The sequence below is a fragment of the Hyalella azteca genome, unplaced genomic scaffold (assembly GCF_000764305.2).
Source record: "Hyalella azteca isolate HAZT.00-mixed unplaced genomic scaffold, Hazt_2.0.2 contig7208, whole genome shotgun sequence".
In the NCBI taxonomy this organism is placed as follows: Eukaryota; Metazoa; Arthropoda; class Malacostraca; order Amphipoda; family Hyalellidae; genus Hyalella; species Hyalella azteca.
Genome location: NW_025937336.1, coordinates 4881 through 32401, shown reverse-complemented (window position 1 = coordinate 32401; position 27521 = coordinate 4881). Strand labels below are relative to the sequence as shown.

At 45.1% G+C, this 27521-nt stretch overlaps 3 protein-coding genes across 3 annotated transcripts in view; 1 reads left to right on the top strand and 2 right to left on the bottom strand.

Moving 5' to 3' along the window:
* Nucleotides 1-722: 722 nt before the first annotated feature.
* On the bottom strand, nt 723-3658 carry LOC108671754 (cell wall adhesin EAP1-like). Its single transcript, XM_018159328.1, has 3 exons — nt 3638-3658; nt 1673-1805; nt 723-1507 (listed from the first exon to the last, which is right to left on the bottom strand). Exons 1-3 carry the CDS (start codon nt 3656-3658, stop codon nt 723-725), a joined length of 939 nt encoding a protein of 312 aa, XP_018014817.1.
* Nucleotides 3659-8735: 5077 nt separating this feature from the next.
* Nucleotides 8736-24858, top strand: LOC108671753. Its single transcript, XM_018159327.2, has 8 exons — nt 8736-8999; nt 14866-15068; nt 15386-15614; nt 15937-17193; nt 17569-17793; nt 18288-18477; nt 18869-22761; nt 22804-24858. Exons 1-8 carry the CDS (start codon nt 8958-8960, stop codon nt 23197-23199), a joined length of 6435 nt encoding a protein of 2144 aa, XP_018014816.2. The 5' UTR covers nt 8736-8957; the 3' UTR covers nt 23200-24858.
* Nucleotides 24859-25005: 147 nt separating this feature from the next.
* LOC108671755 (glutathione peroxidase 7) overlaps nt 25006-27521 on the bottom strand; it is a gene marked incomplete at its 5' end in the record, with an annotated part of 3822 nt that continues 1306 nt past the window's right edge. The window contains 1 exon segment of the mRNA XM_018159329.1: nt 25006-26770. Coding sequence (XP_018014818.1) covers nt 26553-26770 — 218 coding nt within the window.

The following is a 27521-nucleotide window of genomic DNA, read 5'->3' as shown; positions in this document are numbered from 1 at the left end:
CGGCCAACCCTTGTCATACTCTCTCGCGACTGTTAATATCCAGTCTATAAGTATAATCTGGCCAGAAGCTTATTTCGATCGGTTGGCCAAGCATGCTTGGACCCAGAATAAGTTTGCGCCGAGTGTAGCGACTATTCGGCCAGAGGCCTAGGCGGCCACTGAATTCTGTTAGGGATCATTGTTGATCCCTAACATAATTGCCTTTGTTCTGCTTTTAATAACAGAATTTTTGTTCTCCTCAGGTGAGTGGCAGCACGTATGTCCTGCACTACCCCGCGCGTGAGTAATTGAACTAGAGGTGCTTAAGGATTGGAAAGACAAAAATCTTGAACCTGGAGTGGTGGTCAAAAAATAGCAGGACAATTTCCAATCTAGAGTTTTGTTTGTAAGTTAGCAAAAGAAAAATATTTAAACTATAATGATGTTTGCAGAGTAGCAGGAGAACTAGACTCGTATAAAAGCTTGCTTGCAGGTTACAGGCGGGGCCGTGCAAGTTGTATTCAGTGTAGTGGTAGTAGTTGTAATATTGGCAGTAGTTGCAATAATGGCGCGCTGGTACTAGTGACAGTAGGAGTAATGGTAGGCTGGTACTATTAATGACGTAAGTTGTAGTAGAACAAAAGTGGCTATAGTGTTACAATGGCAGTGGTGGTGGCAATTGTATAGCTGCAATATTTGCAGCAGAAGTAGTATGGTTGATAAGCATTTCAACGAACAAGGCGTTAACAAAATTGAAAAGAGTTGTTGTTGTTGTTGTTGTTGTCGCCGTTGCTGTTTTGGTTGTGCCGAGAAAGCGAGATGCTGAATCTGTTCTGCTTCCTGCCCAGCCTTTCTTGTGGCCCTTCCTGCACCACCTGTCCCAGCCCTGTCTCCTCTCCCTGCACCACCTGTCCCAGCCTTGTCTCCTCTCCCTGCACCACCTGTCCCAGCCCTGTCTCCTCTCCCTGCACCACCTGTCCCAGCCTTGTCTCCTCTCCCTGCACCACCTGTCCCAGCCTTGTCTCCTCTCCCTGCACCACCTGTCCCAGCCTTGTCTCCTCTCCCTGCACCATCTGTCCCAGCCTTGTCTCCTCTCCCTGCACCACCTGTCCCAGCCTTGTCTCCTCTCCNGCTGGGGTGTTGTGGGAGGCTGGGGTGTTGTGGGAGGCTGGGGTGTTGTGGGAGGCTGGGGTGTTGTGGGAGGCTGGGGTGTTGTGGGAGGCTGGGGTGTTGTGGGAGGCTGGGGTGTTGTGGGAGGCTGGGGTGTTGTGGGAGGCTGGGGTGTTGTGGGAGGCTGGGGTGTTGTGGGAGGCTGGGGTGTTGTGGGAGGCTGGGGTGTTGTGGGAGGCTGGGGTGTTGTGGGAGGCTGGGGTGTTGTGGGAGGCTGGGGTGTTGTGGGAGGCTGGGGTGTTGTGGGAGGCTGGGGTGTTGTGGGAGGCTGGGGTGTTGTGGGAGGCTGGGGTGTTGTGGGAGGCTGGGGTGCTGTGGGAGGCTGGGGTGCTGTGGGAGGCTGGGGTGCTGTGTGAGGCTGTACGAAGTATTGATTATAACATAATAATTTGGGATCTGTTGCTCGTGAAGCTAAAGCTATTGTCAGGGATCATTAAATTAATATCGACTCGCATAAAATGTTCAATAATTACTTCACTTGATATAATTGAGCATTTAATTATATTTTTGTGGAACGCCGTACCCGTGACTGTAACGGACACGTTGCCTGGACCAGTACCCGTACCCGTGACTGTAACGGACCCGTTGCCAGGGCCAGCACTCGGACCCGTGACAGTAACGGACCCGCGGTCACGACGTTCCCGTGGCACCCACGTCTATACAATCAATTAAGATGCCTGATTTAAGTATATATCATCAATATATTATCAAGACTATGAATCAAATGGGGCATGGTAATGCCTATCATTGAAGGGGTCATTACGAAGGCTCATCATTATCCCATGTTCAGTGATGGCAGAGAACGCCCTGCGTGAGCCCGTTGCCTGCACGTCTTGGGTCGAGCAATAGTTACGAGTTCGTAACTCCGAGCACGTCTTGGGTCGAGCTGGCAGGAATAGTTACGAGTTCGTAACTCCGAGCACGTCTTGGGTCGAGCTGGCAGGAATAGTTACGAGTTCGTAACTCCGAGCACGTCTTGGGTCGAGCTGGCAGGAATAGTTACGAGTTCGTAACTCCGAGCACGTCTTGGGTCGAGCTGGCAGGAATAGTTACGAGTTCGTAACTCCGAGCACGTCTTGGGTCGAGCTGGCAGGAATAGTTACGAGTTCGTAACTCCGAGCACGTCTTGGGTCGAGCTGGCAGGAATAGTTACGAGTTCGTAACTCCGAGCACGTCTTGGGTCGAGCTGGCAGGAATAGTTACGAGTTCGTAACTCCGAGCACGTCTTGGGTCGAGCTGGCAGGAATAGTTACGAGTTCGTAACTCCGAGCACGTCTTGGGTCGAGCTGGCAGGAATAGTTACGAGTTCGTAACTCCGAGCACGTCTTGGGTCGAGCTGGCAGGAATAGTTACGAGTTCGTAACTCCGAGCACGTCTTGGGTCGAGCTGGCAGGAATAGTTACGAGTTCGTAACTCCGAGCACGTCTTGGGTCGAGCTGGCAGGAATAGTTACGAGTTCGTAACTCCGAGCACGTCTTGGGTCGAGCTGGCAGGAATAGTTACGAGTTCGTAACTCCGAGCACGTCTTGGGTCGAGCTGGCAGGAATAGTTACGAGTTCGTAACTCCGAGCACGTCTTGGGTCGAGCTGGCAGGAATAGTTACGAGTTCGTAACTCCGAGCACGTCTTGGGTCGAGCTGGCAGGAATAGTTACGAGTTCGTAACTCCGAGCACGTCTTGGGTCGAGCTGGCAGGAATAGTTACGAGTTCGTAACTCCGAGCACGTCTTGGGTCGAGCTGGCAGGAATAGTTACGAGTTCGTAACTCCGANGGGTCGCTACGTGTACTAGGGCCGCTACGTGTACTTGGGCCGCTACGTGTACTAGGGTCGCTACGTGTACCATATATAGGGCCGCTACGTGTACTTGGGTCGCTGCGTGTACTTATAGCGAGTCTTGATAATAAGGCTGCCGAGGGTGTGAGTATATCTGAGCCACTTGGGGCCTTGACACTCCCATAGCTCAATTATATCGAGCTATATTATGTAGCTCATTTATATTATCAATTATATCGAGCTATTATGCTTAATTTGTTACAGTCAGGTATTTGCTGTAGGTTGGCGCCATCTTGATCCTGTTCCGTCCGCTCATGTTTTTTGAGCTAATACTCAAATAATAATTGTTATTATAATTAACATGTTTCTAGTCCAGATTGCTCACACAGATACGCGTGTAAGATGACTGGAAATGTTATAGTTTGCACGCCGGTCAGTATACGAGTTACACGCTGCAGTTACGTGTAACTGTGATACAGCCGCAGCGCTTTACTGCGTTACTTTAACAGCTCTTATTACTGTACAGCTGTTACTGCACTTATTACTGTCTCACGTTAACGGCTCAGTTATTGCTTATCCTCTACTTCCGCATGACACACCTGTCACCTGCCTCTCTAACCTGCTGCTGGTCGCCTCAGTCTTCCCAGTGTACTGCCTATTGCCTCTAAATCAATACATGCTACCTATGTCGTAGTCATGTTTATTAGTGGCTTACTAAGTCCACGGCCAACGCCATGTTGTACAATAATAACGGGCTTCTAGATGGCTTAGTTTCGTTATTTGTGTCGTCATTATTCTGCTCTATCTCTAAATACCTAGTTCTGTCTGGGTTCTGGATACCAAGATTTTATCATTATTCTGGATACCATAATTCTGCCAGGGTTCAGGATACATAATTCTGTTAACATTTCTGGATACCATAATTCTGCCAAGATTCTGGATACTATAATTCTGCCTGTGTTCTGGACATCATAATTCTGCGATGGTCCTGGATAAACCTGCCCAGGACGGGCGCTGGACGACTGCTGGAAGGCCCCTATATAAGGGCGCTGGATGACTGCTGGACGGGCCCTAAATGGGCGCTGGACGACTGCTGGACGGGCCCTATAAGGGCGCTGGACGACTGCTGGACGGGCCCTATAAGGGCGCTGGACAACTGCTGGACGGGCCCTATAAGGGCGCTGGACAGCCACGCGTCGCTCTTGAGTTTCCTCCGCCGCGGACTGACCGCCGCCGGCAGCCAAGACGTCCGCTTTCCGCCACCGAGGAAGCACCTGCCACGCGTCTTAGTATTTTCCGGCACACACAAATTTGTAACTATGACCATGTACGATCAGTCGTACAAAATTACGCAAATATTCGCATAAACTTCCATGAACATGCGCGGTCATTCGTACGAACTTACGCAAATATTCGCTTAAACTTTCATGAAAATGCGCGATCATTCGTACAAAATTACACAAATATTCGCTTAAATTTTCTTGAACATGCGCGTAAACATCAGGAACATTCACTACAACTCGCACAAATAGTCGCACGAAGTTCCATGAATTCACGCACGGAAAGCGTTTAAAGCCCGTACAAATTATCCTCATAATGCAGATTGTGTCCACGCGCGAGATAGATGCGGTACGACGTACGTGTGCAGGCATTCATGCGTACACGAAGATATCGTATGCACACGACTGTTGCCATGACGACTACTGTTGCCACAGTGACGGCTGTTGCCATGTCGACGAGTGTTGCCATAGTGACGGCTGTTGCCATGACGACGCCTGTTGCCATGACGACGCCTGTTGCCATGACGACGGCGATGTTGCTCATGTTGTAGCGCGTATCACAACATAACTGAATATCACCATCATGAAAATCACCTCCGCTCCTCCACATCCAGATTATTCACCTTCAATGACTTTATTCCACAATCAGTGTGTAATGGATATTGTTGACATAAATTTAATTGAGAACAAACGTACAAACAAGCATACCTAGAAATATGCTGAGTAAAATAAAGAAAAGATAACAAAAGTTAATAGGTTTAGTTAATGAAGGGAAGCGAGCCACGATGCTGCCTTCGGCACAACCGCCACACTCTGAGAAATGTGTGAGACTTTGTCCTGATAACGATGCACTTCTGGAATTTTTATACGTCATCCTGATATAGTTTAGTCTGTACCAGGGCATATCTGTGCTAAATGTGGAATATATGGCATTATTTTGACAATATTACCAATCAATTTCCAGATTGCAAGCTATTAAAAAAATTATAGCCGCGTTATCTGCGGCCACGCCTCGAATATTGAATGGCTTAATGTAATCTCTCAAGTAAATGACGTTGAAGAAACGTTGATTACGAGTTGATGTTGTTGAAACAACGTTTAAAGACCTTCTCTCAACATCACATACGTCGTCATGACCCTAGCAAATGTTGTGAACATACGACACGTGTGTTGTGGTGTAGGCAGGATACAAGGCATTCGCTGCTTGATATACAGGGATTTTTACATCACTTGTATCGCTTCTTAGTACTGCTTCACATCTATACTTCTACTTATCAATGTTGCTTTTTATTCTCGGCTCTTTTTTACATCTTTATTTCCTCTTTTCGGTACCTTTTCACAACTCTAATTCCTCTTTTGCTGTACTTTTTTACCTCTCTATTTATTTCCTCTTTTCGATACTTTTTTACATCTATCTTTCCTCTTTTTGGTATTTTTACATCTGTATATCCTCTTTTACTGTAGGGACTTTTTCCATCTCCAGTCTCACACCTACACAAAAACTATTTTTTACGTCGTTTCGGCGGCCGAGGTTCGCGCCAAAGGAACCGGTCAAGCTTGCAGTTTGGCGCGCTGCCGTGAACCAGCAAGATCTGTTCACCCTAATTGAGAATCAAGCTCAATTATTGCCGGCCAACTCTGGCTGGACTTCTTAGTCTCACAAACAAAAAGTCCTTAAGTCCTGGAAGCCGTCGTTTAGAGAAGAGTCTTGCATCAGGCAAGCTGGTGAGCGTGAGTTAGGTTGTCTGGAGTCACTCTCAACCCCTCCTCACAGTCCCCCTACTCTCCCTAACCCCCCAAACAATCCACTACTACCTGCAGGCAGGACTTACGTTCCCACCCCCTCTCCATCTTACCTGTTTCCCTCTCCACTACCTCCTCCTTCTTACCTGTTCCCCCCTCCACCATCACAACTACTCCGCGTCGACGCGGAGACGGAGAGGTCAAGTGAGCTCAGTGTGCCTTTGGCGGTCGTGAGAGGAGGTGCGCCGCGTGTGCGCTCTGACACACCTGTGTTGCTAACTCATCTATAGCCATTCCGTGCTTCAGTGACCCGCCCCCTTACCACCTAACACTTCTTGCCTGATCTTATTGACCTTTGTGAGGGGCCACGTGAAGTGTCATAGTGGAATGGTTATATCAAAAGACCTGCATGATATAGTAGCGGCAGGTGCTTGTGAGTGGTCAGGTCCGACCTGTTATTGTCGCGCGGAATAGGTAATAAGGGGCAGAACTTGTGTTGTTCGGGAACAGTTGCAGTTGTGAACAGTTATACTGATTACAAGAACAGTTATTTTGATATGGAACAGTTGTGAACAGTTATACTGATTACGGGAACAGTTATTTTGATATGGAACAGTTGTGAACAGTTATACTGATTAAGAATAGTTTTGTTGATGGAGAACGATTGTACTGCTAACTGATGTTGAGCAGCTGTATGTAAATATAGCTTTTCCCTCCTTGCATGAGGTTTTAATCAATTAATTCAGTGAACATATTATCATGAATGATAGTGTCCCGCCTGCTTAACATCCTCTACTCCGAACATCTTTGAGCTGCACACCAGCACATCAATTCTGCATCATCACTGAAACATTAGCTCTACAACACCACAAACACCACAACATTCATGCCACACCGCCACAGCATTCACGCTACACCGCCACAGCATTCACGCTACACCGCCACAGCATTCACGCTACAACGCCACAGCATTCACGCTACAACGCCACAGCATTCACGCTACATCGCCACAGCATTCACGCTACACCGCCACAGCATTCACGCTACACCGCCACAGCATTCACGCTACACCGCCACAGCANAGCGCCCAACTCCACCGTTAGCGCCCAACTCCACCGTTAGCGTCCAACTCCACCGTTAGCGTCCAACTCCACCGTTAGCACCCAACTCCACCGTTAGCACCCAACTCCACCGTTATATAGCCCCAAAATTCTCCGTTATCGCGCACGGCCTAAACTTTTTTCGCAGTTTTACTTGATCGCTGAATTTCTGCAAGGAAACAGGTTAGACGCGAGCAAACGTTGACTGATATCGCGTGCTTTTGTTTGGAACTCTCCACTGCGGCTGTTGGTTTAGCGTTGGTTGCAGAGCATTGGACTTGGTTGTTTGCTTCAGCTGTTGTTCACGTTTATTTCATCGTTATTGTTTGCTTTCGCTTTTGTTTGCATGTGTTTCCTCTCTTCCGGTGCCCCGCTGTTAACAATGTCATGGTCTTTGTCTTATCCTAAGTTCCATCATGTCTAGCCTTTGTAAGCCGCTCAAGACTTGCTCGTAAGCACCTTGATGAAAATCACAGCCAAATAATGTACATCCAAGCGTTTACAAATGACCGGCCACCCATAACTCGGCTATGATCTGGTCGGCTTAACCGTTCGACGTCAAGCATGATCAGTTCAAGGCGCATTTACACGTTGTAATTACAATCCCAGTTTGAAGAATTTTCCGCTATTGGATGATTTTAATGGGAAGTAGTAGAGGAATTCTCCGACCGTTGAATATAATTTTAATGTGAGAAGTAGTCAATTTTTCTGTAATTTCATTATTTTATTGAAGAAGTAGAATTTTTCGTCCATTGACAATTTTATCGCAATAACTTGCACGAAACTATGTGTGTTCAAAGCTCGCGTAAATAACCGCGCATCTACGGCTAGTCGCATGCATTTCTCTTAAAAAAGGCTAATAATAACAATAATAACAATAATATTTGCTCACCTCGTATTTGCATCGTGTTAAACATGTCACTTTTAGCCCTCCTAATCAATTATTATCCATGTATTCCGAGAAAATTTAAATCAATTCTCCGGTAATTAAATTAATTAAAACTCTAGAGAAAGTTAATGAGAACTGCGCCCAATTTCCGCGTTCTCGTGTTGAGTTCAAACAAGCGGTTGCTGCTAGCGTCTCATGATTTCCTTTCATTTCTATCATATTTTAATCTGCCACAAATATCACAGTTAAGATCTGTCGTTATATTTGTAAAATATATTGAATAAAATATTTCACGTCTTAACTCTGACTGGCCTCTGTTTGTCTGACGTGCAACCGTCATGTGACGTTTTCATTATTTTTTATTAATTATTTATTTGCTATTAAACCAAATTCTTGAGCAAACAGAAAAATAAAGCCAAGCTTTTTTACGATGCATCGCGCAAGAGTAGAATTGAAAAGAACTTTAAATAACACTCTGAACGATGCAGAATTTTCTGTCACAATAAATATTTGCCGCTGTGTGCGATTTTTTAACCTTAATATGGCCTATAGCTTTAATTTTTTTCTCCCCTCTCCCTTCCCTCCTCTTCTCCACTAACGCTCGCCCCCTTTCAACTCCTACTAAAACTTTCCAACTGCTTGTTGACGTTATAGTTGCTTCCTCCTACATGCTTCTTTTGATATCAAGCTGTGCGTGTTAACCAGCTGCTACATTCGTAATTACACTTTTTGATTCGTTTGGAAAAACATTCGTGAATTTCGTGCGTGAGTGTGATAAGCTTTGTGTCACTCACCAACTTATATTGCAGGTGGGAACAAGATAACTTTACTCAGATCCCGAACTTTATTTAGTCGTAATCTCATACTTACATAATATATGAACCTTAAAAGCTTCGTGATGATATCGTCAAGTATAAGGAAAGTGTAAGAAATCTCGAGTCCAAACAAAGGAATGTTCAGTGATGACGTGCGTATAACTGCAATAAAGTTGAGAAGAAAGTTAGAAAGTTTTGAAGAGCAAGTATGTTGAACGCACAGGCCACCAGCCTTCAGAAGGCTCTACAGGTGAGTTCACGGGGCACTAGGTTAATGAGGTCACTCTTCCTCATGGTCAAGTTAAAAATTGCCTACGATTTTCTTACCATTACTTGTAATCTTAACTGAATGGTTTAGTGTTTCTTTATTCCACTTAAAATTAAGACTAAATTCTTCAGTGTATCTAAATTCCTCTTAAAATCTTATGCAAATCCTTGATACTTGTTCATTTTTAATTAGAATATTGACTGAATGTCTCAGATTTTTCATATTAATTAAGCGCTCTAATATAGACTAATCAGTTTCGAAATTTCTATTGAATTTGGGAAAAGTTTGTTTTTAATCTCTTAGAGTATCTTTGAGGTGTTACTAAATCTGCCCACTCGTACGGGAGTGTTTTTAAATTTTAATTTCAATAAAGCGTTTCGAGCAGAAGTTACCGTGAAGATATTCATTCTTTCTAAATGTGTATCGCATCGACTTGTTTAACAGCAATAATGTTTCTCCTCAGCTTTTGAATTTTTTGAGGATACGTACATATATTTAGTGGCCACGGCTATAAACTAAAAAACTGCGTTGTAACATATCCATGCGACAACATTTCTTCTCGCTTCGAGTCACCGACATGTGTAACAGTTCTCCCGATGACATCGTTGACGCTCCGAGTATGAACACCTTCAAGAACAGACTAAACAAAGCTATGCATAAGTTTATGCTCAGTCTTGAAATGCTTAGCACCTTACGGCACTATTTAAAGTCCAGGGATGATGTAAACAAACGTCAGTTGAAAAGATCTTGTCAAAAGGCCATTTTTATAAATCAGTGAACATGTCCCGAAGAGCACAGGAATCGGCATACAGGCCTAAGCGGACCTATTCCTTCAGCGCCAAAGATGATATGTTGTAAACAGTATTCTTTTTCATGATGCATTATCGACGATTCGTTAATTTATTTTTTCAGACGAACCCGAGCGAGAAATTTATTATGTGATGATATTAACATCATGGTTCTCCATCTTGGGCTTCTCTCGCACGGATCGCCTGTCGTTTTCACTGAGCAAATTAAATCGCTATACGCATTACAAAAATTTCAGATTACGAATTTTACACGCGAGTTTTAAAACTAGTCCTCCATAACCAAGTCATCTGACCCACGCTTACCCTCAACCTAGTCGTGCGACCCCCTCTTGCTCCACGCCCCTCTCCTCCCGTCGTGCCCGCCCGGAAATTGGTGCGATGAAACTCAGCGATGTCCAGTCAGCGATGCCCGGAAATTCTCACAACTACTAAATAATCCTCACATAGCACCGTATTCCTCCCTACCATCGCACTCTACTTCTCACCTATGTACTTTATTCTACCATCGCACCCTGCTCCTTGTTGGGTGCTTTTATATGATGTTGATACGTTGATGATGCATATAATGTTGATGTGTATGCGATGTTAACAGTTGGACCAATCTTTGGGAACGAACCGAATAAAATGATTTCAGATGGCAGAAAAACACGAGTCAAATCTTTACTTTAATGAAAATTTGCATAATGGTGACAATGCCATCATGATGAAATTTGCGCTGTTCTGCTCCTGCGTTACTGTGACGACTTCTCTTCACGGACCGCGAAGAGGAGCCGCCAATTAACTCGCCCCGCGTATGTCCAACTCGTAAGTTTGAAGAACTAAAATCGTGGTTATTTTAGGCGTTAAAAGCCTAAAAAAGAGGTCTTAAAAACAAGGTTGAATAAATTAATGCATCGTAGCGAATAGCACTTATAGCTAATGGAAGAAGGGTGCCATGCGTTCTGATTATAAAACATTAAAATGATTAAAACGCTCCTTCAAAGAGGCATATATATTGATTAAATGTATCATTCAAAAGGTAATGACAATTACGGGCTTATTATTTATCAGGGTAGCAAGTAAAATGAATAGAATTTTGTACCTTATGCTCCGATCCCCCGAATTTAGGGTGACGTACCTGAAGTACTAAAAAATCTCTGTATATGAATTACCGGTGCAGAGTTGGTACCCGTGGCTATAGTCCACACCCGCGCAGAGTTAGGTTGCCGGGGACAATATAGTGGTAGACTAACCATGTGGTGGCCAGAGGGGCTAAAGTAGTGGTAGATACTAGTGGTATAGGTGTCATAGAGCACACGACACAGGTGCTCTCGTCCAAAGTGCTGACCGTGCTCAGGCCGGGCTTCAAATAAAGGCTTTACTCCATAAGCTCAATTGAAGAACAGGAGCTGGACATCTTCACACCAGGATATCCTAGCGCACAGTGGTCGTAGAAGTCAAGACAAGAATTATGCGTACTAGCAGCACCCTGTGAGTTGTTGTTACGGAGTCGTGCAACGAACTGGCGAAAAATTCTTCAGAGAAGAGTCAAGAAAAGTAGGCGGACGGCATGTTATTTTCACCTTAAATATGCACACTGAAACTATTTCAACATCACCCAAATCATATGAGGCACTGAGCAAGTGTGGATATGAAATTTATGCCCGAAAATTTTCACAAATTAAAACTAAATCATAGTGTTCTGTTCAACATTAGGTTGAAGTGTACACGATGCTGAAATGATGTTGCTGACGCGTGGCTGCTGTGGCGCGGTGTGTCTGTGGCAGGGCGCAGGATGCGGCAACTTGATCCTGCGTGGCCGCAGCTGCTGCTCTTAGTGAACACTTTACCCTGCAGGATAGAGCTCAGCCAGTAAACCGATGTCAACGGCTAATATGAGGGATATCGTTATCAGAACACTGGGTTCATGCATGTCGCCACGGGAGAGAGGGTTCTCTGTAAAACATAAATCGCAATCGAGGGTATCGTGTGGACGTCCTTGGTGCTGGTGTCAGGTGAGGGTAGGTCACTACTACTCCATCTCCTACTGCTCCCTCATCTCCTACTACTCCCTCATCTTTGTTCCCTAGCCAAGGTTATCGCCGTGTCCCCTTGCTAGTTTTATCGAAGCGTCCCTTCGTTATTAGCGTGTCTTCTTGTCAGGGTTATCACCGCTCCTCAGGGCTGCTGCTGTCTCCCCTTGTGGTCTTGAACATTAAACTCTTTCCCCTGCAGGCGCCGTGGCTGCAACGATTCTATCGCTCGGTCAAGTTTCTCGCTTCAAGGTTGATTCGATTCAACTCTTTTTTTATTGTAGAAAACAAAGGAACTCCTTGCAACAACACGGATTCGCTGACCAGTTCTTCGCTTGTTGCACATTGTTTTTTCTGAACACTCATCAGCCTTCCAAGAACTGTTCCTGTCACGTGTTTATTGCATTACAGTTCTTCCCATCTCGCGCACTTCACGCACTTACCAGTTATTTTCTTCTGAAGTATGAAAATTAAAAAAAGTATCATACTAGGAAAAGAACCCACTGATGCGCGTTGATGTGTGGACACAAAGCCAGTTTTTCGGACACTTTCAGCGCTGGACGCGTAACACTTTCTCTGCTGCCTTCTCGACTGTCGAGTGACACCCACGCTGGAAGTGTTTACGATACTTTTGCTTTCATGCCACGCGGCGTCAAGCGTAAGGAGTGGAGGTGTTTCATATATATTCTTCATTTATCGCTTTGCAATCAAGAGGTTTTTCCCTGGCTGGTGCGGTGGAGGCTGAGAAATGTTTAGCGTTTATAAGTGAAGTGATTAGTTTTTTTTTGTGATGAACTCGTATATTAGAAAAAAGTACTAATGCGTGTTTTAGACTTTTTAGACTAGACTCTTCTTTTTTAGACTAGAGACTTTTTATAGAAAGATATGATGAATATATATTTTTTTGAAGCTTATATGGTGCCGACGTTTCGCGTGTCCCTCATTCCGCTGAACTCGTGAATCTGGAGGACTTTCTTATCACGTTGAATTAATTTTTTCTTTGTGTTGTTTTTGTACAATTGCTGGGAGTTCAGTGCGCTCTATTGACGTACACACAGAAAACAATGGGTTTCATTCACACAGACTATGTGTAAATGTTTGGTGGAAGAATGCCAACTTTCGAGTGCGCCTCAAATTCAATGCGTTGAGGTAAACGCGCGGAATGTGTGCGCACGCACGTCCAACATACATTGTATGGTGGCATACAATACAGGCCTATCTACTGAACACGTTATTGTGTGCTACAACAATTGAATACAATTGGATAGCACGACGCACACAATATACTAGTCTGCACAGTACGCTTCTAAATTGCACTGGCTGGCGATACATCACTGCAATCTGAATGCAATCCTCTTACAGCAACATGTACATTGACTGCAGCAACATGTACATTGACTTTATATACACTCGGTTCTTGATGTAATTTAAGGTTCTTGAGTTAATTGTTTTCGACGGATGGTTATGGATGCATGTCCCTTCATAAAATGGGTTTCAAAGTAATGATTAATTATCACCGTAATGGTCCTGCCATAGAATGTTCGCAATAATCAATGATCCTGTCTTGGAATGCTGGAATTCTTCGAGCTCCTGCTGGTCGGATTCCAGGAGACCACAACTGTGTTGCGCTGGACGCATTCCCGTTCCAGGTGCGCTGCTGCTGTTCCCCCGACATTTCTGCTTTGTGATGCTTTTATATATCATTCGTTTGTGACTATTATTCTTGTTTTTTTTTCGTGTGAATCAATTTTGGCTATAGGTACCTAATATACTTGAGTATTATTTTTTGGTAATATCCATAAGTTGATAACTAGCTATCTTCACCTGTCAAAGGTCAGTCATTAATTGCGTCACCGATTCCTATGAGTGTTTTTCCGTAGCTATAATAATAATAATAATAATAATAATACTAATAATAATGGGCTAACAATGCGCTTATTATTATTAGGTTTTCTGTGGCTGAGGCGAGCCGGCAAGGCCGTGACGACTCTCCGTAGGCCTGAAAAATTAGGTGGAGGGGGTGAGGGTATGAAGGTATGCCCTGAGATGAGGGGGGAGGGTTGGGGTAGCATGAGGGGTAGGGGGAGTGGTAGGGTAGTTAGGGCTTTGTTACCTGCGGTTGCGCCTCAGGTATAGGGAGGAACATTCCTGCCTCCAGGTAACATGGACGACACAGCGCTGGTGTGTGAGTGGTGTGTGCTTGTGTGAGTGGTGTGTGTTAGTGTGAGTGGTGTGTGTTAGTGTGAGTGGTGTGTGCTTGTGTGAGTGGTGTATGCCTGTGTGTTTGCATTAAGGTTCTGATGTGTGCATATCAATGTTCTGCTTCACTATGCACGCATTTACTAGATGCTCTAGTTTAGGCGAAGGCGTACCATCGCTTTTTCGAGTTGATCGAAAGCAACCGTTACATGCAGTGCTGTCGTTCAGCTGATGCACTGCATTTAGTTCATGCACTGCCTTCAGCTGATGCACTGCATTCAGCAGATGCACTGGTGAATAGATGCGCAGGTTTTTGGCTTATCATTAACATGTAATCGTAACTTACGTCATGAAAATAAATGACTAATGTTCTCTGAATAGCGACGTCTCGTTTCTCACTCACAGTGCGAGCAACTGCTGAAATAATCAGCAGTTGACTGAAGCGTAACATCGATGTTGCCTGAACTGCATGGTTATATACCTGACTTTTTCCCAGTCATTTGAACACCTTTTCCCCTTACTGACCCCTTTACTGACCCCCAGTGAACCCTTTATTGTGTTGCTAACATAAACACTTATTTATTACTTACCTTAATGTTCAGTAAGCCTATGAGTGAGCTGTTAACTGATCTGTTCATCTTATCAGTGAGCTCTTAACTGATCTGTTCATCTTATCAGTGAGCTCTTAACTGATCTGTTCATCTTACCAGTGAGCTGTTAACTGATCTGGTCGTTGAGCTATTTATTAATCTTTCTTACTGCCCTGCTTACTAAACCGTTTATTCACCTCTTTACTGAGCTGTTAACTGAGCTACCGACCCCCCACAGGAGCTGTTCAGTCAGCTGCAGTTCAGCCACGAGTCAGCGCTGCCGCCCGACGCGCTGAGACGCGCGCTGGCCCAAACCTTCTACAACCAACAGCGCTTCCAGCTCGGCTTCATGGACGACGCCGCTGAGTGCTTTGAGAACATCTTGCTTAGGATACACTTCCATGTGGCCAGCCATGAGCACGAGGACATGTGCAGTGCAAAGTGAGTCAAGTGTGCAGTGCAAAGTGAGTCAAGTGTGCAGTGCAAAGTGAGTCATGTGTGTGGTGCAAAGTGAGTCATGTGTGCAATGCAAAGTGAGTCAAGTGTGCGGTGCAAAGTGAGTCAAGTGTGCGGTGCAAAGTGAGTCAAGTGTGCAGTGCAAAGTGAGTCAAGTGTGCGGTGCAAAGTGAGTCAAGTGTGCGGTGCAAAGTGAGTCAAGTGTGCAGTGCAAAGTGAGTCAAGTGTGCGGTGCAAAGTCTGTCTCTTATACACATCTAGATGTGTATAAGAGACAGCCCCTAACCCCCCTCCCCCCGCAGACACTGCGTGCCGCACCAGCGCTTCGCGATGACGCTGGTGGAGCAGAGCGTGTGCAGCGCCTGCGGTGCGACGTCGGAGCCGCTGCCCTTCACGCAGATGGTGCACTACGTGTCTGCGTCTGCGCTCACTGCACAGGCGGGGCTGCTGCCCCCCACCACCAGACCCCTCGAGGTCTTCGGTCACCTCCTTAAGAAGGCGGGGGGCATGGGTGACATCAGGGACTGTCCGGTAAGCACATAAGCGAACAATTTTAATTGGACCCATAATTTCTCTGTGTGTTAGATGAAAACCCATGTTCCGATGCATTCTTGTCTTTTGAATGATAACTTTTACTTCTTTGTGCCATTTGTATGCGTTTACAATGTCAACTACACCATATGGCTTACCCATGTCTTGATACTCCACTCCTTCCTCGTAACTCATCTTCCTCCTCGTAACTCCACTTCCACCCGATTACTCCACTTCATCCTGATAACTCACCTTCCTCCTCATAACTCCACTTTAGCCCCAAAACTCCCCCCTCCTCTCTAACTCCCCTCCCTCCTGACAGAGCGCCTGTGGGGCGAAGATCCAGATCTGCCGGACCCTCATGAACCGCCCTGAGATTGTCTCCATCGGCGTCGTCTGGGACTCTGAGCGGCCGAGCCTCGACCACATCATGGCCGTCTTTGCAACGGTCGGCACCAAGCTCAAACTTCGCGATATTTTCCAAAGCGTCGTGGATGACAAATGGGCTCACAAAACCCAACACGAGTTGGTGGGCGTGGTCACGTATTACGGGAAACATTATTCCACATTTTTCTTCCACACCAAGTTGAGGGTGTGGATTTATTTCGATGATGCGACTGTCCGCGAGATCGGTCCTAACTGGGAACAGGTTGTTGAGAAATGTCGGCGTGGACATTTTCAACCTCTGCTTTTGCTCTATGCTAACCCTAATGGTAGCCCAGTGTCAGTTGAATCAGCGCCACACAAAATCACGTTTGTTGCCACTAACCATATCAAGGCCAACACTTGTATCCCGGCACAAAGCAACTTATTTCCTGACGCACCCATGAACCCTCGCCGTAACGAAGACAGAACCGACGGTGTCATCGGGACGCCGACGAGCTCGGACCAGAGCGAAAGCAACAGCGATGACGTCTTCGACGGACCTGCATCGTCGAACTACCAGCGTCAGGTGGACAGCATCAAGCAGACCGGCGGAGTCTTGCCTAACAAACCCAACATCGGTAGACCACGTGTAGAGGGAGACGAACCCGTCTACTCGTCACGCAAGGACACCCGGACGAGGGTGTCGACGATGGGCAGCGATGATGTGACTCGTGGAGTGGGCAGCACTTCGTCCTACGAACACGACGTGCTCAACATGCCTGACTCTGCTAACGTGCCTCGGAGACGTGACTCTGGCAACTGGAGTGGTGACAGGAACAGCGCTTCCTCCTCGTCTTCCACGTCCATGGAGAACAACTTCCCCTTCATCGTCGGCAAGCCTGGCAACTCGTCCAACTCCTCGTCGCCTTCCAAATCATCCACCTCTTCCACCGGGCATCCTGAGTACGCAAACCTCGGCATCGGCGTCCATCTTGGCAACAATCAGCCTACAAACAACGTCGCTTCTATAAATAACGTTATTAATAACAACTCACAAGTGCATCACAATAACCTGCAGCAACAACCAAGCCACAACAACAACAACAGTAATAGTACAGGTCATGCACCTGCCAACGATGCAGGTTACGACTCCTACTCGCTCTCGTCCAATGACTCGTACCCCCTGCAGCAGTCGCTGAAGCATAACTTGCAGGTGCGTGTCTAGGTTGTAGTCACAGAGAGAAATGTGCGAGATTTTGTCTAATGAATTTTTGCCGTTTTGGGAAAAAAGGCATATTAGTCATAGGTGTAAGTTTGTTAATCACGCTATAGATAAATATAAATATTATAACCTCGTTTTCATTATATTGAAACCAAACATTTCTGGGGGTGAGATACAAATATTTTCATATTCTTTGTAAATGAGTTTAAAAACTATATATTTTCTTAAACCTATATGTTACAAGTACTGTGCTCCGATAATCTTGTTTAGATTCAACAGTAATGAAACAAATTCAAGGATTAAATGAAACTTTTATTAAGGACAGCGGAATGTAAACTGACGTTAATATTGATATTCCACGAGCAGCTTCAGAAGATCCCTGAAGGCGATCAACAACCACACCAACAACAATCCCAATTACCTCCCCAACAACAAATGCCCCAACAACCCCATAAACAACAACCCCAGCAGCAGAAAGACCCCGGGGGGTCGGAGGGGTCGCTGCTGGGGGTTACGTGCGAGACGCTGTGCTTCACGGCGGACGCTCTGCTGGAGGAGGCGCGCGCCCTCGAGGAGGCTGGCGACTTGCAGGTCTGTCAGCAGCTCGTATTAATGATTATCATAATTTTTATCTTGTATTGTTGTTATCCTTGTTTAGGACTTCATGTCGGGTCTTTTCGTTCTTATCGTTTATCTTTATTGTTATTTTCATTAAAGAATCCACCTCAAAATATCAGGTTGGTGCATCCCGTCATAATTTCTTTGTTTGCGCGATTGTGTTACCGACACCGTGGCTAGATTTTGCAAACTAATACTGGAAATTGACTGCATTTATTGCTGCATTATATTTTCAAGGACACGTTTTGCCCTCCATTGCTACGTTTTTCATCCTAATTCCTCTTACGACATCCATGTTCATCCCCGAATTCACCACCGTCCCTTCATCCCACCCATATTCACTCCCCCCAGACCACTCTTATCATCACTCCCCCACCCATGTCATCACTCCCCCACCCATGTCATCACTCCCCCACTCATGTCATCATTCCCCCACCCGTGTCATCACTCCCCCATCCCTCTTCCAGGGCGCACTCCGCCTCTGTAACCAGGCGTCGGCCAAGACGCGCGCAGCCATGAGCGCGCCGTACAACAACGCGCAGTCGCTCACCTTCGCGCAGATGAAGCACAACACGTGCGTCATGCGCGGCCGCTCCCTGCACCGACGTCTCCTCATACAGGCAGAGGCTGCCGCTTGGGACGGCTCCTATAAAATAGGTAAGACCTTGGCAGATAGGTAACGGGTAAGACGACCGGTTCCTCTACAATAGGTAAGATGTTGCCTTGGCAGATAGGTAACGGGTAAGACCACCGGCTCATATAAGATAGGTAAGATGATGATGTTACCTTGAAAATGGGTATCAAATAACATGTAACAGGGTCGATTCCTATCAGTAGCTAAGATGACCTCTCATGTTCAGTGATATTAACAAATATGTATGGCGGCGATTTAAGGTCTATGTTTGATAATTAACTATGGATTCGGCAAACATAGGTTCGAATGATGTGCATTCATGTGAGATTTTTGTATTAATACACGTTTCTATTTTGATTATGTATCGTTGATGACGAAATTCTTATATGTGTTAATCCCCGGCTTCTCCTTCAGACGGTCCTGCTCAGCACAGCCGGCAAGGGTCGCGAGACTCGCAGCGATCTCGCGTGTCTCGCCAGAACTCTCGCGAGGCATCTGCCCATCACAGTCGTCAGGGCTCGCGAGACGCATCGAGCGGCGACACGGGCAACTTTAATGCCGCCGAGACCCTCGCGCAGACCGTCGAGAAACTGCAGTTGTCGAGCGCAGTCTCAGCAGACCGGGTGGCACAGCGAGACGGCGAGGTGCCAGGGTCTGTGCAAAACAATATCGAAATTTACGCCACTCTCCCAAAAAAGAAAGGGAAGAAGATCGAGAAATTGTCCATCGCTGTTCCTGTAACTTCGCCATCCAAGTGTGCCGAAGCAAATGTGAAAGCCAAGGATAAGAAAAACTCAGACAAGAAAGAAAAGAGCAAAGATAAAAAAAGCAAACACGGCGGCAAGTTGGAAGATAGCGACTATTCCAGTGACCCAAACAACAAAAAGAGTCCAAGCAAGAATTCTTCTGTGGAGACCAAACCGCCACCAACAGAGGAGGGCGAAGATGCCAAGTCTGTTGGCAAGAAGCAGCACAAAATAAGGAGGAAAATCATGATGGGGGGTCTAATGAGGCGAAAGAACAGAAGTATGCCTGATCTCAGGGAAGGACAGGAGAACGAAAAACAAAATTTTCAAGAAGCCGAGGTCCGGAGTTTGTCCCGACCGACGACACCATCCGAAAAGGCTATGGTGGGGTACCTTACTGAGGGTAAGGCCATGGCTGGGTATCTAAGTGAAGGCAACCTCGAATCTAGTGCCAACCCCAACCTTGAACGCAGCAAGCTCATGAGAAAGAGTTTCCATGGGAGCGTGGGGAAAGGCTTGCCTCCCCCGGTAGCTGCTACCAAAGTTCCTCCCCCCATCCCCCAACGCACGTCTTCCCAGCTTTCTCAGTCTACCCTACTCCCCCTGCCATCCGGGGATAGTAGCAAACTTCCCCATGATCATAAGAGTGAGCATCGTGCTCCACACCCGCTTCCCCAGTCCCTGGAAGTCCCTCCAGCTTTGCCGCCCCGCAGTTACACTCCTGAAATAAGCTCTAACGTCAATAATACTAACATCCGCAAAGAGCCACAATCTTTACCTTATAGTAGACGTGTGCATCAGTACGACAACATCAGTGCTTCACTGCACTGCCAGAACCTCAAACAAAATACAGAAACGCACGTGTATTCTCAACCTTGTATTGAACCCATCAATGATGGTAACCATCAGCACAAACCAGCGATGCAAGCCGAGGATAATCAACAGAATAACTTCAATTATGAGCAGACTCCGCAGTACGCTAATCAGTCACAATCTTTGATGAACTGTCATCAAAACAATAATGAATTAAACCAATACCAGCAACAGCAATTGCATAATAACCAATATAATAACAACTATGGTCCTTTTGACGATAACGTAAATAATACTATGCCGGATAACCAAATTTTGCAAGGATCCCAAGTGCAATTCAATAATCAAATGCCAATGTTCCAGAACCAACAGCAGGTGCACTACGATACATTTAATAATGAGCAGCAACAATTTTCCATGCCCCATCAATCTCCCAACAACGTTAATTATCAGGAAACGCAAAATTATGACCGACACTTTCAAACTGATTATAACTCGCACATCGCGCCAAACTCGCCAGCATCTGAGCCGCCAGCCACGCTCACGGCTCCCCCACCCACTGGTCCTCCCCTCCACTCCCGGCAGGGGAGCGAAGATTTTCCTCCTCCTCCGCCGCCCTTGGAAGAGGCAGTGGAAGATCTGAAAAACCGCGGCCTCCTACCACTAACATGCAGTAGCTCTCAGCCAACTACAAGTACCTCGAGCTCTACCCTAAACCATGCCAAACATTTCTCGGCTTCCAGTTCTGTCAGCAATTCAGAGCCACAGTTGGGCGGCAGCGACGGTAATTCACGTCAGGAAATTTCCTGCAGTGATGACGTCAGTGCTGCGAATACATCGAGCCTGCTTGCTCAGCTGCAAGACAAGAAGCAGCGTCTGACGTCTACTCAGCACAGAGACGCGTTCTCGAGTCATCAGACCAACAGCATGGAGAGAGACAAGACCGGCAGCGGGAAGCGTTACGCAATCAGCAGCAGCGGCAGTAGTTGGCTGCAGGAGCTGCAGGCGAAGCAAGCGGCCCTGCGACGAAGACACAATTCTACGTCGTCTGACGGTGAAGGAGCTGGATTAAGCTCAAACGACGAGCTATCGCTTGTTAAAAATCTCGCTAATAAATTTGAGAAAACAACCGTGAGTGAAGGAGTCGATGAAGTTGATTGCGCACCAGCCCAAATGAGGGAAAACTCGGAAGGTAAAATCAATCCTGAGCTTTTCAACCGAGAATATACGCAGTGCAACTCCCTAACCTTTACCTCTCAAAGCGGTCAAGTGAATCGTCTTATGAACAGTAATGGATCCAGGAACAGACTTGAAGGAACAGAAACCGGAATTCTGAAGCAAAATTCTACGTCTTCACTCAGGTCTGAGTCCTCTGAAACTGGAATCTTGAAGCAAGTGTCTACCCCTCTTCTCGGCAGACACTCTTATCCAACCAACTCAAATGGTGATGTTTCCGGGGCAACAGATGAGCCCAAAAAGAAGATGAAGAAAAGCGTTACTTTCTGCGATCAGGTTGTGTTAGTGGCTACTGCAGAGGATGAGGAAGAAGATGCGTATATCCCCAACCCCATTCTAGAGCGAGTTCTAAAATCGGCAATGACTTCTTCGTGTAGCGGTCAAGATTCTCCTATGCTGAGAAGAGCCCAACCACCGGAAGAACCCACAAATTTTTCACAAGATAACGGCAATAATTCGTTTGACTCGAATATCTCGAGGTCTAGTTGCAATTCTGTCCAGCAACAACCAGTTCGAGCAGTTCAACCTCCCCAATCTCAAAATCCGCAATCAAATGTCAAGCCAGGGTTGCCAGCCAATCGACTTTCCCACAGCACGACTAGTGCCCCCCAATATCGACCCCCGCCCCCCTATCAACCTCCTCCCAACCCAAATGTGTCCAATTGCCGCGTTGTACCAAACGGTGTGCCAGTAGCTCAGGTGGCGAATCATTCCAATCACCTCAATAATAGAAATGGGAATAATTTGAATGTATTACAATCGCAAGCACATGGCACAAGTCCTTACCAACATCCTCCTCCCCCCGCCTCTTTGATATCTGCAAGGGAGCCGAATGGCGGTAATCCCTCACGTACCAATAGTGGATCCTCTATGTCACAGTACCAACCTCCTCCTCACCCTCACGTTCTTCAAATGAGGCAGCAGCAAATGCAACAACATCAACAGGTGACCCATCAGCACCAACAGATCTCACCTCAACAGAATCAGCAAGTGCCGCCTCAACAGAACCAACAGGTGCCGCCTCAGCAGAACCAACAGATGCAACAGAAACTGAGGCCGCCACAACAGCATCAACATACAATATCTCGACCTGACTCTCAACCGATTTCCTCTGCAGACCCGAACTCGCGGGGACCTATAATGACCCGCCAGAACAGTAACCTAGGTGAACACACGCGACCGTATGGTGGTCAACCACTGCAAATGCCACCCTACCAGAAAGCCCCGTACACCTCACATATGGCAGCGCATTCTGAAGCTCAGAGACACGCACCCTCGACTCAAGCTGGACTCTACGTGTCCGCTCCTCCCAGGACAGGTTCACATGTCCCACAAGGTTACGGTAGCGTAGGGAGAGGAGGGGTCACGGTGCGACAACCTCATCAAAACGCACAAACACAGCAACACGTACAACAACAGCAACACGTACAACAACAGCAACACGTACAACAACAGCAACACGTACAACAACAGCAACACGTACAACAGCAACACGTCCAACAACAGCAACACGTCCAACAACAGCAACACGCCCAACAACAGCAACACGTCCAACAACAGCAACATGCACAACAGCAACATGGCCAACAACAGCAACTGCAACACGGACAACCGCAGCTACAAGGACAAGGCCAACTTTCTTATTCGGCACCATCTTCACAATCTTCGCTACCTCTTGTTGGCTCCTCTCAACAACAGCAAACTCCTTCTACCGGACCCGGACATTTTGCCGGACCTCTCGACCCTAACGCCATCTACTCAACCGTCAACAAAGGCGCCAAGAAAAGTCCCGCCGTAGTGCCTCCGTCGTCTGCTATAAGCCCCGCCCCCGCTGCACTTAAGACCGCTATTCAACCATGTAACTTATGTCACAAAAAAGCAGTATCTCCAACATCCGTTTACTGTTCCGACTGTAACTTTTACATGTCCAGATTCAAGCCCAAAACCTAAAACGCTAAATAACTAATTATTAATACAAATTGAACAAAGTAAAACCAGAAAAAAAAAACTTATAGTAATTTTTCAATTATTGAAGCTTGTGACCTGTGATATAATTGCGATCTCATGATTCCTATCTTTGTGCCATTCGTGACAAGTATTGACTAGCTCAATAGGGCAGCATAATATGTATTGTTTTCGCATTGTTTTCATTTAGCAGCTTGAACCTGGACATATTAAGTTACAGCTAAGGAAGTTGTTATACTAATCCGCAACATGAACGGCGCAACGTTCGAGGCTACTTTGCTTACTTGACGAACTACGCGTTTGTTTTTATAGCGGCTTTTTGTTGTTGACGATCTACTAGGCTTAATGCTTCTCTTTCATCCAGAATATCCTTGTAGTGAATTTTTTAGATCTGTTAGGTTGGTTTCCTCGAAGTACGATGTCTGCCAGCACAATAATTTAGGCTCATGAACTGGTCACCCATATCAGTCATGACAGTGTTTATATTTTTGTTGTGTTGTGACATCCTAAGTGTTCTTGGAGGTAAAAATATAAAGAGTGAAATCACCGGCCCCGCCATCTTGGAATTTCCGATCAACTCTTGGAAGTCGTAGATCGATGTTCTCAAGCCCAATGGCCGGGAGTTTTCGGGAATTATTTATCGATCTATATAGTGCAGCGAGATGCGCTGCCTTGTTAATAATATTTAATTGTTGTTTGGCATTACTGAATCTACTCGACTATTAGTATCATTAATTTGGTTGTAATTAATAAGATTGTCTCGCAGCGATGCGATCATGTCTTCTGTCTTTCGAGTTCGCTCAAATAATTTTGTGTTACGAAGTAACTTGCTACTAGAATAAGGTATAAATATTTCGCTTGTGCAACGGTTGTGTCGATGCCAACTCCGCTTGACGAACAGCAGTTGTTTTACCGATGCTTTTAGTAACTGACTAGAAAATAAATAACCTGACTTATTCCTGCCTTGACAGGAATTTGCCAGCATGTTCATGCTATATAATATTTTCGTTCTTAATGTCATTAGGTCCTCGGTTACGTAACTTACATTAATAAGAGCCGTTCCCGTCCAATTTCTAGATCGTAAACCGGGATGAAGCTTGGCATCAGCTAGACAAGTGCATTTTTTTCTCATGGTGTAGAATTGTTCATTAGATTGTGTTGTTTCATCATTATGTAATTGGATGTGGCGTTATATTGAAGCATTGTGAAGTGGTGGTGTTTGTGGTGGTGCGAAGGGAGGAGCGTGATAGTACCTTAAGGTTATGATGATCTCATCAGCTTCAATGTTGAAAAATCCGCTGTACGATAAACCTAGAAGCTATTTTTCTTTTTTCTTCGTTAATATTATGTTAAACCTTGAGAATTCGTCCGTACCCAAGTGTAAAATAATTTAATACGAATTATTATATACATGACATTGTTAGATTTTTTTTTACTTCTATTTACCGCGATTCATCAAGGTTACGGGCAATACCAATCAAGATCGACGTATGCATGACAACTAATTGTATAGAGGATAGATTCTCGGCATGTCGTAAGTGCCAAACCGTGCGTTGTGAGGTCGCCTCGTGGTGTACAAACTAACGTGTAAGCTTTGTACGTTTTCTACGTTCATATTTCAGCAATAAATGCAATGATTGATTCCCTGCTTCGTTTTTTTTCACCACCGATCCAAAAGGTATTCATCACAAATATTTTTACAGCACAACGACGAGTCCTCGTATTTGTACACGGTATCACAATATAGACAAGGACTGACCTGGTCATACGTAACATATTAATGAAATGATATTAACTCTCCGAAATTTATTCATATGAAGAGCTGCCAACAAAGCAACGTAAAAAGTGCTATTCTAACGAGTAAGATGCTAAAGTAATTACCAGTAAAAAAATATTCCCTAAAATTATTTGAGAGGAAGACATTGATTTGAGACAACTTATATGACAAACTAATTATTGCTGCAGCTACCTCCCATAATTATCATAATTAACTATCCATAACAACCATAAAAGAACTAAATTATGAAACATGCCACGATAACAAGAGCCCCGAACTACTTTGACTCGGTCACGAAAAGATTTATATTTAAACTGAAAAAAAAATTGAAACTTCAACACTAGTCAATTTCTACGTGTTGCTCTTTTCTTGTTTTGATTTCACAGAATCAATCATTTAAGCAGAAAATCAACAAAAATTCATAATATTTCAATAAGGAACACGGATTATGCTGATCTTTCAAAGAAGAGAAATAGAATACGAACAAGAGAATTTAAGTAGTAATCAGACATTGCAGACACCGCCATTACCTCTAGCTTGGATTACCACAAAAGCACCGAAAATTCAGGCCCGCTTGGAATTGAGCGAACAGGTACAGAGAGGCAACATTCAACAAGGCAAGTCATACTCGATGACCACGAAGGTTTACGAACTAACTAACTCCTATCTTGCTTCACTATATCCAATCACAAAATCAAGGTCGTAACGGGTTAACTATTTAATCGCGATGAGACGCGAATGACGAAGGAGGAATGCACAAGACTGGAATATCTGGTGTTCAATGGCTTGAAAATTAGTGAGGAATGTTGCCAAGTATAATAAAAAGGTTACCCAAAACCGGGATTAAAGAACGAGTAGGAAATCATATTAGCCTAACAAGGACCAAGCCCTTGTAGTTTCAGATCTATAGCCCACTAAGCATAACTGAAAAAGTTCTATTCTAAAACATCCTATGTATATCGCTTCTAGACACAGCTGCCGTAATTGAAGCCATCTGATCATATAATTATTCTAATTACAGGGCATGTCTTGAACGTTGAAAGCAGCCAAGCGTCGCGCAGGAGGATACGTCCGTCATTATATGGAGTCGTAAATCGAGTAACAATAATTAAATGTGATAGTAAGAGCAGTCTTTAAATAGTAAGTACAATGAGATTCTCAACCATCTTAAAACTAACCCGCGAGCAAGCATTATGGAAAAAGATCAATTCCCACCACTCTTGCGCAAAGCAATCGAGTGTGATCGACTCAAGGATAATGTTGATAGGTGAACATCAAACTGGTCTTTCTCTAGGCACTGATAAAACCAAAGAGGTTGATAAAGAAATTATTATGATGATTCCAGACAACTCGTTCACATATAACATCATGTTCCAGGAAAGAAAATATTTGAATTAAATTGAGAAATCGATCAAAGATTCTCTATCCTCACCCATGACGATTGAGCGATTTATGGCGTGCAAGAATTGCCCTGTTCAACTCAACCATAATATCAAATCAAGATATGAGGAGCGTGCATACATTCATCAAAGTATGGCGGGGTGCAAGATGGCTACGTTTCCTAAAGCTCTTGTTTCTCTTCTTTCTGATCGTAAGGATCCTTTTTAAGTGGCTCGTTCCCGGACTCTTTGGCCGCCAGTTTAGCGGCATCGACGGCCTCTTGTATTTCAGAGAAAATTTCCTCCATCTCGGTGCGGGTGCCCCAGGCTTTGAGGACGACGCCATCGTGGCTTACCAAATACTTGTAGAAATTCCACTCGGGCTCCACTGATGATTGTTCTGCACACAGTCCAAACCAAGTTAGCTCACAAAAAATACCCTTAGTGACATACCTAAAGTATTGTCCTCTAGGACCACATCCATTTGGGCTATGAAAAAATACCAATTACATTATAATACGTCCTCATACATGTTCTATAGTCATTTAAAACGCATCACTATGGCATAAAATAAAAACTTAACACCATATATCTCCATTACACCTAAGAGCATTTCCTGAATTTTGTGAGTTTGTCTACATTTTTGGGAGAATTTTTCATGATTTTTAACACATTGTAGAAGAAATCAACTCCATAATGGTGTCAAGCAAGTACTTCATGTTATTCCTTTATAAACTCTGTATTTGTCAGCATCTTAACTTTGGTGTATAGTTGAAATTCATATAGAAATTTCTCAAATTCAAATATAGAAAAATAACCTATTGGTCAAAAAAAAAAAACATTTTTTCTCATTCTCATGCAGTATGATTTAAATGCTATAACGTCAGAGGCTCATCAAGTCAAAGGCTCATCACGTCAAAGGCTCGTCACGTCAAAGGCTCGTCACGTCAAAGGCTCGTCACGTCAAAGGGCTCGGCACGTCAAAGGCTCGTCACGTCAAAGTCTCGTCACGTCAAAGGCTCGTCACGTCAAAGTCTCGTCACATCAAAGGCTCGTCCCGTCAAAGGCTCGGCACGTCAAAGGCTCGGCACGTCAAAGGCTCGGCACGTCAAAGGCTCGTCACGTCAAAGTCTCGTCACGTCAAAGGCTCG

Coding starts and splice junctions, on each gene's coding strand:
- LOC108671753 (XM_018159327.2), top strand. CDS start 8,958: ATGTTGAACGCACAGGCCACCAGCCTTCAGAAGGCTCTACAG. Junction 9,000..14,865: donor GCCTTCAGAAGGCTCTACAG/GTGAGTTCACGG, acceptor GACCCCCCACAG/GAGCTGTTCAGTCAGCTGCA. Junction 17,194..17,568: donor CGCTGAAGCATAACTTGCAG/GTGCGTGTCTAG, acceptor TTCCACGAGCAG/CTTCAGAAGATCCCTGAAGG.